The sequence below is a fragment of the Pogona vitticeps genome, chromosome 3 (assembly GCF_051106095.1).
Source record: "Pogona vitticeps strain Pit_001003342236 chromosome 3, PviZW2.1, whole genome shotgun sequence".
NCBI lineage: Eukaryota > Metazoa > Chordata > Lepidosauria > Squamata > Agamidae > Pogona > Pogona vitticeps.
This window is the reverse complement of record NC_135785.1, coordinates 90,549,404-90,565,026: the sequence shown is the minus strand read 5'-3', so window position 1 is coordinate 90,565,026 and position 15,623 is coordinate 90,549,404. Positions and strand designations below refer to the sequence as shown.

At 43.8% G+C, this 15,623-nt stretch overlaps 1 protein-coding gene and 1 long non-coding RNA gene across 2 annotated transcripts in view; one reads left to right on the top strand and one right to left on the bottom strand.

Annotated features, from left to right (window-relative positions):
* NPFFR1 (neuropeptide FF receptor 1) overlaps nt 1-5,419 on the top strand; it is a 34,663-nt gene extending 29,244 nt beyond the window's left edge. The window contains exons 3-4 of the mRNA XM_078391379.1: nt 1,315-1,414; nt 2,012-5,419. Of these exons, the coding sequence (XP_078247505.1) occupies nt 1,315-1,414; nt 2,012-2,903 (992 nt within the window). The 3' untranslated portion in view covers nt 2,904-5,419. The remainder of the gene's footprint in view (nt 1-1,314; nt 1,415-2,011) is intronic.
* Nucleotides 953-5,304, bottom strand: LOC144588438 (uncharacterized). The gene is made up of 2 exons (XR_013544010.1): nt 5,191-5,304; nt 953-1,122 (listed from the first exon to the last, which is right to left on the bottom strand). It is a non-coding gene; the product is annotated as an uncharacterized LOC144588438 (long non-coding RNA).
* Nucleotides 5,420-15,623: the final 10,204 nt, after the last annotated feature.

The window sequence follows — 15,623 nt, the reverse complement described above, 5'->3', positions numbered from 1 at the left end:
TAATGCCAGAGCAATTTTGAAGAGGGGTGATCAGTACTGCATATGTGTGTGTTTAAACCTCTCTGATCAATAAAATAACATACTGGCACTGTACAGAAAGATGGATAACAGCTTGGTTGGGTTGTTTTGATGTTTAATGTGGCCAAATTGAAATTACAATTCATTGTAAAATCATAGGAGCTACCCATCATATTAGAAAGCTGAATAATTTTTTGCCTTTAAAGTGTTTAACCTGATTATATTTAAATATATTTTCATATTACCAAACTGTAAATATGCATGCTTCTTTGCAGAAAATGGAAGAACTACTTTTTGGATGACAACTTCCAGAATCCCCCAGCTAGCCAACCTGAGGGATTTTGGGAATTGTAGTCCAAAATGTAAGTTGTTCAACCATTGTGTTTTTTGGGGGGGGAAACATGAAAGTCAACTTTAAAATTAACAGAGCTGTAGCTCTTACTTCAGCTAACATCACAAACAAGCCTCTACTCTTCCAATGACAGATACGTACAGTCATATTTTGTGCTAACATATTGATACCAATGGGACTGAAGTTAAGAACGAGTAGCTTATGTTCTGTTGATTTCAATGGGTCCTCTGATTCAGCCTTGATTTAGCTCAATGTTATATATTCCATATTAAGGTCAAAACGTAAGCAGAATAGCTTAATGAATAAGTGTATTCTCATTCTACGTTGGACCCCCTCCAGGCAATTATACAATCTTCTACGGAGCTCAGCAAACTCAGAGGCATTCAGATCAATGAGAATCACTGCACCTTTTCCTGTTCTTACAGAGAAATGTATAGCACAGTGTAGAGTACACATTTACAAGTTACCCATCAAATGGACGTGAATATTTATCAGATCACAATACTTTAATGTTAATATTAAAATATGTGTAGATTAGCTGCTCTTACACCAAAGGTGAGGAAACCTTTGGCTTTCCTGCTGTTTTTATTTTGGGGGTGGGGGACTTTCCCAGAATTTCCAGCCATCATGGCTAATGGTAAAGAACTGTAGAGGTTGTAGTCTATAACATCTGGTGTGCTGAAGGTTCATCATCATCATCATCTTAGAACTGCAGAGCTGGAAGGAACCCTGTGGATCACTGAGTTCAGCCCCTGTCAAGGAAGCACAGTACAGAATCAAACCCCCAACCTTTGGTTTTGCAGCCAAATGCCTAAACCACTGAGTTCTCCAGGTTCCCTACTAGTCCTTTAAGAAAGTGTAGCTATGATCCTTAGACATTCATTAAATTATCTCAAGGATTCAGATGTGTATCTATTGCTGTGACATGCTAGCTATCATTCCAGGCTGGCCATTTGACATTATCATGTGTAAGATGAGTGGGCTGGTCCAAGGAATGTCTGTCTCCGCTTCAGTGTTCACTCTCGTAGCGATTGCAGTGGAAAGGTAAGTCCGCATCTCTTGTTTTCTATTCCTTTTTCTGCCATGTCCAGTATCATAGCAGTCTTGCCTAAGAGCACTGCAACTGGAGCTGTTAGATTCGAGATGAGCAGAACAGGACTTACTAATATTCCTCAAAGTGATCTACAGAAGATTGGCAAGAATGCTGAACTGGGAAATTCACGTTCAAGTTCCAATTAAGTACCGTCTTCCAGATGGCAAGAGCCAAGCAAGCTCTTTGAGAGTTTATCTCTCAACTTTTGTTTCACAGTAATCTTCTCAAATAAGAACTCTTTGGGAAAACTTGTAGAAATGTTTTTTTAAAAAAATGACTTCTTCCTCACAATTATAATCCCTTCTTAGAGAAGTTAGGAGGTCAGTATTCAAATATGGATCTCTTCCATTATGTTATGAACTTCTCATGCAGATTGGGGCAAGAGCTAAGGGGTGTTGCTTAAGATGTCATTTACAAAAAGTTCTTGTAGAATGTACTTTTCTGTACATACCACAACAGACACAAAGGAAAAGCTTGTTTCTTTTATATATATTCCTTTATCATATATTCCAGCATCTAACTCTGTTGCTTTTTTCCTTCCCCTTTAGGTTTCGTTGCATCGTCTACCCATTTAGGCAGAAATTAACTCAAAGGAAAGCCCTCATCACCATTGTTATCATCTGGGTTTTGGCTTTAGTTATTATGTGCCCCTCTGCTGTTACCTTGACAGTCACCAAGGATGAATACCACTTTATGGTAGATGCCTACAACCATTCCTATCCACTTTATTCCTGCTGGGAGGCCTGGCCAGATCAAGAGATGCACAAGATCTACACAACCATTCTTTTTTCACACATTTACCTTGCCCCTCTGACCTCCATTGTGATCATGTACGCTCGGATTGCCTTCAAACTGTTCAAGTCATCTGCGCCCATACGGGGTTCCCACCCAGGGGACAATGAAGGAAGAAGGGTCTCCAAAAGGAAGATCAAAGTTATCAATATGTTGATCATGGTGGCACTGTTCTTCACACTCTCTTGGTTGCCCCTATGGACTTTAATGCTACTGACAGACTATGGGAACCTAACTGATTATCAACTTAACCTCATCACAGTTTACTTTTTCCCCTTTGCCCACTGGCTGGCTTTCTTTAACAGCAGCATCAACCCAATAATTTATGGATACTTTAATGAGAACTTCCGCAGAGGATTCCAAGACGCCTTTAAAGTCCAGCTATGCTCCATGGAAAGGGAAACCAAGGACACCTACTCTGATAGGAACAACAGTGGATTCCTTTCTGGGGCACGCAACCGGATTTTTGTTGAAGTTCAAGCCAGTGACTCAGCTCCTCCTTCTGAGTCGGCTCAAAGCAGCCTCCTGAAATCAGGACTATTTCCATCAAGGACCGGGCGGGTAGCTCACCACGGGCTGATGGTGGAAGAGTTTGACAGTAAAACTTGCTCTCATAATACAGTCAGCATCCCAGCCTGGGATCTCTAAGGGTATTTGAGACTCCACTGCCTTGAGGGTCTGACTTTTCTTGGTATAGTTATGTTCCTTTTACAGCACGTATGAACCAAACACATTTCAAGTAAGCTGCTCAAGACCAGACTCTTTCCATCGCAGACCTCTGAGTGAAAGGATATGACATTGGAGGGACTATGTCTGCTTTTTCTTCTACAGACAAATTTTGATACTTTGGAATGGCACAGGCCAATTTTAATAATGTTTAAATATATAGATGTGTCCCCCACTCCCCCTTAAAATGTTACAAATGTTCAAATGAGATGTGAGGGGCCAGACCTGGGATTAGAGGAGAAGCAGAAGTCGTTCTGAGGTGCAGTTGATGGTGAGCTTGCTTGTCTTCCATCTGGGTACTGATGCTGCCAAGCTTATCTTAAAATGACTGAGTACCTTGTAGCTCTTTCTTGACCAGTGCTTCCCAGATGTTCTTAGACTACAACTCCCAAAAATCACACAGCTAGTGAGAGTTTTAGTCCAAGAACATCTGGGGACCCAAAGTTGGGAACCACTGCTCTGTACACTGCCGGACGGCATCTCCTATCATTGGCTAGCTAACATAGCCAGTGGTGAGGGATGACGGCAATGGCAATCCAGCAATATCTGCATGCCTAAATATTTAAGGGATACGTTCGCACAGCAGCATCTATAAACTGCTAAAATTGGCTTGATATTTTTTTCTTCTGAGCCTAGATAAATCCCACATAGGTCAAAGGCAGTATCTGTTAAAAATACTGTATGCACCCTCCTTCCTAGCCCCAGCATAGCATGCCTGAATAAAAAGCACACACATTGGAATGATCCACCCTCTGCCCTTAAGGCGATGCTCTGATCTGATCCTTGTCCAGGCAAGTGATGTTATTTATCTATTTCCAGATCTCCAGGGGCGGAGAACCATTCTCATGATAGGGGGAAATATAATTGGCTGTGACTTGGGAGGGAGACAGGAAGGGACTTGGTAGATAAGATAATTTTACTTCTGTTTATAGGCAACCTTTTAGCAGTTGCACAAAAGCCTACAGGCAGTGGGATTTACACCACCAGAAAGAAAGTTTAAAAAGGGGAGATGATGTGGAGGAAAGACAAACCCTAGCACTCTAATTCTGATCTAACCAATCACAGCCCATACAAAAGGACCACAAGCATTCATCCACAGCCACACAAAACACTTCTCAATAGTAAACTGCAGAGTAAATTAACTAAACTAGGTAAGAAAGAAAAAAGAAACTTCTAGTGCACAAATCCTAGCTAGCAATTATGATGCAAGTCTGCCACTTTGCCCTGCTCTTAGGAAAAACTGGTAACACTGGTGCAGGTCAGTATATAGCACACTGTGACCTTAGGTTGACCCTTCCCTAGTGCCTCAATACTTGGAGCATCCAAAGAAGATCCTGGGTTTTACTGCCGGTGGGGGCGGGGGGGCATTCAATGGCCACTTGCCTTCTCTTTTGGTTTCAGCTGCTCAATCTTTTCAGTTTCCATTTTCCCAGTGCAAATTGCTGGGTTTACAAAGTTAGAAGCTTTTGAAACCCACAAATGCCAGATATAACACAAAGGGTCTTGTGGGACTGTTGCTGTCTCCCATGGATGACCAGTAGCTTGTTGCTCTGACCCATAGTTGTCCTGGAATTAAACAAATACCCCTGATTGGGTCTGGTTTTGCATATTTATCCCCGCCTAATGTCTGTATTTGATGGGCTACAACCGTAGTACTGTATTGTACCCCTTACCAGGTCAACAAATCACTCTTAATTTCAAGTGCCCAAAGTTCAGGTAAGAAAAGAAAGTCCTGTACAGTATTAAAGAACATCCAATACTATTACAGTACTAATAGTACTGTAGGAAGCCCATAAATTACTATGGCCATCTTTATTGTTGTGATCACTCATTTTAACAAAGCAAATAGCCTGTCCAAGGCAATCATCCTGGGACCAGCCTAAGACTCTTTGTAGCTTAGGAACAAGAGGGTGCCTCTTCTCATTTCAAGTACAAAAGATGACCATCTGTTGGTTTAAAAACACACATTCTGGGCTTTTAATAGTAGCTTAAGGTGCCAACATCGGGAAAGGAAGCATTAACACTTTCCAGTGGTTGGAGATTAAGAAGCTGCTAAGACAGGAGCTGTAATTAATTTCGAAAATAAGAATTGGCAATTTTACATAATTCAGATTGCATGCTGGATGTGCCCATCATTAATCCCATTTAAAAAAAAATAAAAATAAAACAGCCTATATAAAATGGAGTAAGCATTTAAATAACAATTTACCTTTGAAAATCAGAGGCAAATCCAAGTGGAGAATTCATTTGCTGAAACATGCTTACTGCCTGTATTGGTCTGTTGTTTTCTACTGCACTGTGAGTAAAGATCATGTGTGACAAAAAAAAATTATTTGCCATTTCAGTGTCTCCTTTTCTTGTGTTGTAAATGTGAGTATGTTGCTCTTACCCAATTGTTGAACATGTGACAAAAATAAAAGACACTCTCTCTTTCCACAGTTTCTTGAGTAATAACCTACGGATGCACATCGCTGTTGCATGTTGGATTGCCATCTTGGCCCTTGCCCTTGGCCCTCTAAAGGCAGGGTGATCTGTTGCCATGAGCACATGGCAAAGTTCAGCTCCATGCCAGAAGAAGTTGTACCTCTGGGATGGGACGTGTCTGGCCCATCAGCTGTGTTGAGCCACTTCCCAGAAGCCTTGCCAGCATGACTGACAGTAAAGGATTACAGGCGCTATAGGCCAAAAGAAGTTGGCAAGCCAAAGATGTCCGTTCTCTGGAAGGCCAAGATTTCCTCACTCTTGTTTTAGTGAGGAATAGCTTCCCCTGCCAAGTGGCAGCTCTAGTGACTGATAGTTTGTGAGATTTCGATAGTGAAGATAGCATATTTTTTTAAAGGAAAGAGGTGTGTCTCAGGAAAGCAGTGGAACCAACAAGTAAAAAAGGTTGTGCGAGGGAAGCCATTGATTCTTGCGCAAAATTCAAAATCAAGTTTGGGTGATATTTTAGTGGTAGTTGCTGCTGCTGCTGTTATTGTTACGTGCTGTTAAGTTGTCTCCGACTTATGGCGACCCTATGAACGAACGACCTCCAAAATGTCCTGTCCTCAACAGCACTGCTCAGCTCTTGTAAATTCAAACCTAAGGGTTCCCATAAGGAGTCAGTTCATCTCTTATTTGGTCTTCCTCTTCTCTTGCCGCCTTCCACCTTTCCCAGCATTATTGGCTTTTCCAGGGAATGCTGTCTTCTCATGCTGTGCCTCAATCATTTTTGCCTTCAGAAATAATTCAAGCTTGGTTTGATTTAGCACCCACTAGTTTATCTTTCTGGCAGCCCAGAAAGATAAAACTCTTCTCCAGCACCATACAGTATTTCAAATGAATCTTGTCAGCCTTCTTCACTGTCCAGCTTCCAGACTCCTACATAGTGACTGCGAATACAAGAGTGTGGATGATCTTGGTCTTGGTCTTCAGTGACACATCCTTACACTTGATGATGTTTTCTCGTTCCTTCATTGCTGCCAAGTCTTATTTTTCTTCTGATTTCTTGGCTGCAGTCTCCACTTGGGTTGTTGATTGAGCCACACATTATACAAAGTCTAACAATTTCAGTTTCTCCATTGTGGACATTAAAGCTGTGTAGTTCTTCTGCAGTCATAGGATTTTTTCTTCTTCTGTGTTCAGCTGCAGTCCTGGTTTGGTACTTTCTTCTTTCACTTTCCCTAACAGTCATTTCAAGTCATTGCTGATTTCTGCCAGTAAGATGGTGTCATCTGCATATCTTAAATTACTGATGTGCCTTCATGGGAATTTTTACTACTCCTCCTCCTGAATCTAATCAAGCTTTCCATATGATATGTCCTATGTATAGACTGAACAGACAGGAAGACAAAATGCACTCTTGTCTGATACCTTTGCCTATAGGAAACCATTCTGTCTCATCATATTGCGTCCTAACAGTAGCTTCTTGTCCATAATACAGATTATGTATCAGGACAATCAAGTGCTGAATAATGCCTGTTTCTTTCAGAACAATCCGTAGCTCTTCATGATTGCCTCAGTCCTGTAGTCTATAAAGCACAGATTGATCTTCTTCTGAAATGTTTTGGTGCATTCCAGCAGCCTAAGAATGATCTTCAATGCCTCTTCCTTTCCAGAATCTAACTTCAACATTAGGCATTTTTCACTATAGGACCTCTGAAAACATCAAAAAACAGGCAAGCTATTGAATCCTGCAGGACTCTTCATCAAGTTGGCAACAATAGGGTTTGTACTGCACATCCCCATGAAAGATTACCACAGTATGAATAAAATAAAATGGTGCTAGAGGTTTGACCAAATCATTTCTTAATTGTGGTGTCTCTTTACAAACTGCTATGCTTATCTATGTGTATTGACTCTTCTTGACCAGGTAGGAATGGGGGTGCTAGAGATTTAAAAACATGTGTTTCTGTGTTTTTAAAGGGAGGGTTATTTTGGTGATGGTTAGCATTATCAGGCTTTTATTTTGCAAGGTCTCCCCCCCCCCCCCCACGAGCCTCAATTTCATTCCATCCATGGGCTACTACAGTAAGGCCCCTTATCCACAGGATTAATATCTGCTGATTAACCTAGCCATGGTCAGAAAATATTTTTTTAAAAAAATAATCCCCAAATATTTAAAACAATAAAGTAATCACGACTAGCCACTAGAGGGAGCAGAGACCATAGTACAGTATGTGCCACATTCACTATTAAAATAATGTTCCTTATTTTTCAGCATCTCCAGGGAGGCTTGGAACCGATTCCCCTGCATATAGGGGTTTACTGTATTGTTCTCCCCCCACCCCTGAAAGGATGTTGCATCATTCTAAAGAAACTTATTGGGAGGCAGATGTCACCATTGGCAATGGGAGACATAAAGCCCCTCCCTGCCCTTGAAAGCTCTTCAGAATCAGGGTACGTTGACATGGAGGATCATCATGTAGCATTGCTTCAAGAGAGAAAGGAATTATTAGTTGCCAGAGGTCACCTGATGGAAGAAGCCATGAACCAAAGCTAACATCTGAAAGCAGCTGGTCCCTAGTGGCAGATGGCTATATACATCTTTGTGTGAAGCAAGTATGTAGCTTTAATTCTACCTAGTACTGTGAAACATGGTTTGAGATCTGAAGGCAAAGAAAATTCCCCTGCAGTTTCCTTTTTTTATGAAGCACTGAGTCATTGTTGTTAAACAAAGAGAGGAATTCCTGGAAACTGTTGTTTCATTATGAAAATAAAGTGCTAAAATAATTACCCGCTCCAATAATCTACTCAGAGGGAACGCCAAACAAAGGCACGTGATTCCTGAAGACTCCCACCCACCCCTTTTTGTTTGTCACAACAATCTGTGGTCATCGTTGTTGTTTTTTTTGCCCCAAACAGATAAGCTGGAGAGTTACCCCCTTTGAAGCCACTTAACCCCCTGCATTGGTCTGGCTGACAGGATGTCAGGCCCTTTTCTGACAAACAGCTATATAATCAGTATACTGTATATCTATAGTTAGAGTGTAAGTAACTGAATCTAATTGGATTGGGTGACATGTCGTAAATTGTATTCAAAATAGACAGCCCCTTCATGGGTGCCCAAATTGTTTGACAATATAGGAAAACATTTTCCTCTAGTTCCAGAAGGGGAAAAAAAAAAGAAATCAGTTACAAGATCTGACAGATGTATTTTGATAACAGGATGGAATTAGGAAGGTTCTTAAGAGTGTTTCCATTCCAGCTTGAAATTTTGAAAGGCCTACGTTGGCAACTTGCAGCCCTCTTCTAATCTCATATGGCCCTCAGCCTAGTTTCAAACACTGTTTACAAATAATCAGTCCTGGCTTCTAGGAAGAAGTGCCAGCTCATTCTCTACAGCTACCTAAGGGCAGAGCAAAGCAAAGCGTGCTGCTTATATACCACCCCATAGAGCTTCAAGCACTCTCTGGGTGGTTTACAAGTTACAGTAATTATGCAGGCTACACATTGCCCCCCCCCAGCAAGCTGGGCTCTCTCTCATTTTACTGACCTCGGAAGGACAGAAGGCTGAGTCAGCCTTGAGCCGGCTACCTGGGATTGAACCCCGAGTTTTGGCTGCAGTACAGCAGTTTAACCATTATGCCGCCAGGCTCTTAAAGGTGGAGGTGGAAGAGAAAGAATGGAGTGGCAGAGAGAGAGAGAGAGAGAAGGGGTGAGTTCATCCATTCTTGGCTCTGGCCTTACCCATTGCTGGCTTTAGAATCTAGTCCTAATGGATTATTCCTGACAAAATTCAAAAAGTGGAATTAACTGTATTGGCCATAAAGCCAGCTCCAAATTCTATATTAAGACAATAGCTTTGTCAGGCAACCAAAAGGGGACATTATGTATGCAAGCTTTCAGACCTCTTCTATAGGCAAAACTGGGCAAAACTGGAGAGATGAGGTGATCTTGAAATGACCATAGCTGCACATCATCTTAGGAGATAGTTATGAGGAAGAATGCACAGACTCAAGTTGAAGTCCTCAGGTTTTACCTTGAATAGATTGTAAGCTTGTTGGGAACGGGAAAAGCCAGGAAAGACAAGAAATGCTGATTCTCCATTTTGAATCCTCCCTCCACATAAAGTCAAAACTATCTGTATCCAGTGTGAGATGTACAGGAGGAGAGTCACTACACAGCTTTTATACTGACAAGCCTGGAGATAATTTTAGATGTTAAAATGAGTAATAAAAGTCAACAAATAACAAATTGGATAGCTTTAGTTAGGGGCTGGAGAGGGTGCACTCTCTAAAAACCAAGTCCCAGTTCCAATGGCATAAAATCCTCTTTCTCCTGTGTAGAGCCCCACAGCTAAATGGCTCAATTTGTTATTTTTCAAATTTAAATAAACAACAACTAAAAACATGTTGCTTACTCCAGTCTAGCTAGACTAAACTACTACTATTATGGAAGCGAGGATGCAGGATGGAGGCAGATACATCAGCTAGGGCTACCCTTGGTGTCATGTTGACCAACTGGCTGGCAATGGAGTGAGAGTAATAGACTCTGTGGTCTCTCTCAGAGAGGTTTTGTTCTCCATAATGTGCCTGACTGGGCCCTCATATCATTTCCAACCATCTGCATGACATACACATTGTCTCAGAACAGTGTAAAAGAATGATAAAGGACAAGATTTTCTGTGTCCTTTTGTCCCTCGTACATATTGGTAGGGGAGGATTTCTATGACATTTCACATTTTCTCAGCAAACTACATTTGAACTGATAAGCGAGTTTAAACATGTTTATGAATAATCTGGCCCTTTTCACCAGATTACTCATAAACATGTTCAAACCCACCCAAAAGCTTAAAAATAGGCTGCAGAAAATAATATGACATGTCATAGAAATCCTTCCCCTAATGTGTGCCTTACAGCAGGGGATGTCACCTCCTGGTCCTCGGCCTGGTGCCGATCCATGGACCTCCTTTAACTTGGCCGCGGACACAGATCGCCACCCCTCTGCATGCACGGGGTGGTGGTGTCATGCTTGTGGAGGGATGTGTCACGGTAGCAGGTGGGTGTGTCACACTTTTGGAGCGCAAAATGGCCACCTGCAAGCACGACATGGCCACCCACTCTCAAAATCTGTCTGGCTTCTAATTTCAGCCCAATCTGGAGCAGGAGCAGCAGCAGCAGCACCTATTTGGCAGGCGCGGGGCTTCCTCCCTGCCTCGTAGGGGCTGGGCCCTGTCTGCCCCCCCGAAGCGCCCATGCGTCCAGAAGAGGAGGCCTCTTCCTGCCCAACAGTCTTCTCCCTCAGGGGTTTGGCACCACAGGAGCTTCTGCTTTTAGGTTTCTCTCCCCCCCCCCGCTCTTCGCAGGTCACCTGGCGAGGCTGCTGCTGCTGTCGCCTCATCCTCTCTGCAGCTGAGGTGAAGGAGCGGACCCGCTCGCAACCTGGCTGCGCGCTTCTCCTTCCTCCCACCTGGTGCTCCTCTGCTCCCTGCCCAGATGTGCCACGGGAGGGGATTATGCCGAGAGAACAGCCTTCTCATGCGTGTCTCCTTTCACAGCCCGCCATGGAAAGTTCGCATCCGTCCATCTTGACAGTCTGTCGCTCGTTCCCTCCCTCTCTCTCTTTTTCCTTTTCCTTCTCTGCTGCTGCTTGTTTGCCACTGCCGCTGGGGCCGAAGAGCCGCAGCCAGCAAGGAATTAACAAAAAGGAACCAATAACCACTGTTATGTAATCTCTGCCCACCCACTCCCGAAATAAAGAGACGGACACAGGTGTTGGAGTTAACTAGGGCCACAGTTTATTGCTTTTAACCTCCAATCACTCTCATCCTACAGAGGGGCCTGGACGTCATGTGGATACTTGGGGCAGGCTCTAGGGGTATCTCTTACCTCCTCTCCAATCCTAAGTGGGTGAGTCCCAAGCCCCTGGTCAGAGCTGTCCCCTGAACAGCTCATACCCAGCTGGCCACAGACTGGGAAGAAAAATCTCCCTATCTGCCATCTATCCAATTGTCTAGAACTAAGACATGCAATGGATGGGACTATACCTTATTCACCCCTCACCCCAGCAAGTGAAACGCTAGATCCTGGTTGCTGTGATGCTGGTGCACTAGGACCCCACGTGCTTTTTGGGAGCTCACTGAAACTCATCTTCTCTTCCACACTACCTGACAGTTTGACCTATTTAAACTTGACTCAAACCTAGAATAGCCCTTAGAATCCCATGGGTAAACAGTGTGGGATAGGCAAAAATACGTCCGGCCACCTTTTATATGCCAATCAGGTGAGACAGACCCAAAATTCCTATCCGGCCCCGAAGCGACCACCTCAGCCACACTGGACCCAGAGCGGGCAGGTTAACTCAAAGGAAAAAGGGCTGGCTGGGGGCAGAAGGATCTTATAACTGCACCAACATCCAGCCTCAGCACAGCCTGGTGGGAAGTGCCAATTGGTGCCTCTACCTGCCTATGTCAGATCAGGAGACATGGGAAAAACAGTTCCAAGCCAGCGTATGAATCCACACCGGCAGAGGTATACATTGCCCACCAGCTCCAGAAATACAGAGATGGACTCAAGTGTTGGAGTTAACTAGGAACACACTTTTTGTGAGGAGTATGTTATAAACGGTGTGATGGATTGGTTAGGGCGGTCGGGCATGTGGAGCATGGAAGGGATGAGGGGAGTGCATAGTGGGATGCTTTTTGTCCATGTGGGGCAGAGTAGACGTCATGTGGCATGGTGTGGGATTGGGAGGGGAGGATTTCCTGTCGGGGAGCCATACGGCTGGGAAGAAGGTGGAGTGTGTATGTATGAGAGGGGAGTTGGGTGGGTCTAGACTTGATGTTTTTTTTTTTTAAGGCGATAGTATGTCTGGGTATGTGCATATGAAGAGCAATGATGTGAGTTTGTGGGTAAGAGGAGAAGAGACATGTTCTGTCGGTTGCTGGAGGGAGAGAGGTGTGGGAAAGGCAGGTCAATGTGATAGTGGATGAATTCAGATATAGGGACTGTGTGTGTGTGTGTGTGAAGATTTGGCTATGGAGTGAGATGGAGACGAAATGTTTGAAGTATATATGGGAGAGAGCAGGTCTGGATAGAACCTTGTGTTCCTCCCAAACATTTACTTACCTCTTCTGCCAGCAACCTATTTTGTTGTTTAGTCGTTAAGTCGTGTCCAACTCTTTGTGATCCCATGGACCAGAGCAAGCCAGGCCCTCCTGTCTTCCACTGCCTCCAGGAGTTGGGTCAAATTCATGTTGGTGACACGTCCAACCATCTTGCCTTCTGCCGTCCCTTCTTCTCTTGCCTTCACATTTTCACAACATCAGGGGCTTTTGCAGGGAGTCCTCTTCTCATGAAATGGCCAAAGTACTGGCACCTTAGCTTTAGGATCTGTCCTTCCAGTGAGCACTCAGGGTTGATTTCCTTCAAAATGGATAGGTTTCTTCTCCTTGCACTCCAGGGGACTCTCAAGAGTCTCCTCCAGCACCACAATTCAAAAGCATTAATTCTTCGGCCCTCAGCCTTCTTATGGTCCAGCTCTCGCTTCCATACATTGCGAATGGAATAACCATATCTTTACTATGAAGACCTTTGCTGGCAAGGTGATGTCTCTGCTTTTTAACATGCTGTCTAGGTTTCTTGTCACTTTCCTTCCAAGAAGAAGGTGTCTTAATTTCATGGCTGCTATCACCATCTGCAGTGATCATGGAGCCCAAGAAAGTAAAATCTGTCACTGCCTCCATATCTTCCCCTTCTATTTGCCAGGAGGTGATGGGGCCAGTGACCATGATCTTAGTTTTTTTGATGTTGAACTTCAGAACGTTTTTGGTGCTCTCCTCTTCTCCTTAAGAAATTCTTTAATTGGTTGTTGTGGGTTTTTCGGGCTCTTTGGCCGTGTCCTGAAGGTTGTTCTTCCTAACATTTCGCCAGTCTCTGTGGCCAGCATCTTCAGAGGACAGCACTCTGTGCTCTGGTGTAGTTGGCTTGGGAGTTCTTTAATTCCTCCTCACTTTCTGCCATCAGAGTAGTATCATCTGCATATCTGAGGTTGTTGATATTTCTTCCTGCAATCTTAATTTCAGTTTGGGATTCATCCAATCCAGCCTTTCACATGATATATTCTGCATATAAGTTAAATAAGCAGGGAGGCAATATACAACCTTATTGTACAGTGGTGCCCCACATAGAGAGGTTAATCGGTTCCGGATTAACCTTCACTACGGGGAAACATCATTAAGTGGGACGGGGAAACCCATTGGAACGCATTAAACTTTGTTTAATGCATTCCAGGTGGGCCCAAAACTCACTGGTCTCCGATGTTTCCCCATGTTGCAGTGGCCATTTTGTTTGTCCCGGTGGCCATTTTTAGTGTCCCGGCGGCCATTTTTAGTGTTCCGGCGGCCATTTTTAGTGTCCCGGTGGTTATTTGGGGTGTCCCGGTGGCCATTTTTAGTGTTCCGGTGGCCATTTTGGGTGTCCCAGTGGCCATTTTTAGTGTTCCGGCGGCCATTTTGGGTATCCGGCGGCCATTTTGGAACCGCCAAACAGCTGTTCCCCCATCACAATGCGAGGATGCCCTTGCATTAGCGATGGGGAAATCCGCATCGGTATGCGGATTCTTCGTTAAACAGTGCACTCATTATGCAAGGCACCACTGTACTCCTTCCCCAATTTTGAACCAATCAGTTTTTCCATATCCAGTTCTAACTGTTGCTTCCTATCCCACATGTAGGTTTCTCAGGAGATAGATAAGGTGGTGAGGCACTCCCATTTCTTTAAGGACTTGCCATAGTTTGCTGTGGTCCACACAGTCAAAGGCTTTTGCGTAGTCAATGAAGCAGAAGTAGATGTTTTTCTGGAACTCTCTGGCTTTCTCCATAATCCAGCACATGTTAGCAATTTGGTCTCAAGTTCGTCTACCCCTTTGAAATCCAGCTTGTACTTCTGGGAGTTCTCGGTCCACATACTGCTGAAGCCTACCTTGGAGGATTTTGAGCATAACTTTGCTAGCGTGTGAAATGAGTGCAATTGTACGGTAGTTCGAGCATTCTTTGGCACTGCGCTTTTTTGGGATTGGGATGTAGACTGATCTTTTCCAATCCTCTGGCCACTGCTGAGTTTTCCAAACTTGCTAGCATATGGAGTGTAGCACCTTAACAGAGTCATCTTAAGATTTTAAATAGTTCCACTGGAATGCCATCACCTCCACTGGCCTTGTTGTTAGCCATGTTTTCTAAGGCCCACTTGACTTAACTCTCCAGGATATCTGGCTGAAGGTCAGCAACCACACTACAGTGGTGCCTTGACATGCAACCATAATCCATTCTAGAAGATGTGCATAACTCAAAATGGTCGTAAGTCAAAGTACCATTTCCCATAGGAATACATAGAAACCCCATTAATCTGTTCTGGCAAGAAAAACAAACAAACCCAAACCCTAAATAAATTAAAAATAAATCACTGGAAGCCCCATAGAAATGTGCTGGTGCCAAAAAGCAAACAAACAAACAAACAAACAAACAAACAAACAACACAGCCAGCCCCAGCGGAACGCTATGGATTTGGGAAAAAACTTAAAAACCACACACACACACACAGCCAGCCCCAGCAGAATGACATGGGGCTGGGGGGAAAAAACACAACGCCCCCAAACACAGCCAGCCCCAGCAGAATGCAATAGGGCTGGGGAAAAACACTCAAAAACAACCCCCCACACAAAGCCAGCCCCAGCAGAATGACATGGGGCTGGGGGAAAAACACAACCCCCCCACACACAGCCAGCCCCAGCAGAACGCCATGGGGCTGGGGGAAAAAAAACACAAAAAAGCACCCCCCACATACACACAGCCAGCCTGAACACGATGGGGCTGGAGAAAAAACCACACCAAAACACAAAAAACATCACAGTACAGGAGGGAAGTCAGTAAAACTGGAAAAAATAAACCAAAGCCAGTTTTGATCTCTTACCTTCTCAGTGTCTTTACCTGAATAAGGAGGGAAGGCAGATAAAACGGAAAAAATAAACACAAATTGGTTTTGATTCCTTAGTTGGTCAATGTCTTCACCTGCATAAGGAGGGAAGGTGGTAAAAAATGGAAGAAATAAACCAAAATTAGGTTGGATCTCTTACCTGGTTGGCATCCTTACCTGTATAAGGAGGCAAGGTTGTGTAAATGGAAAAAATAAACCAAAATTTCGATTTGATCTCCTACCTGGTCGG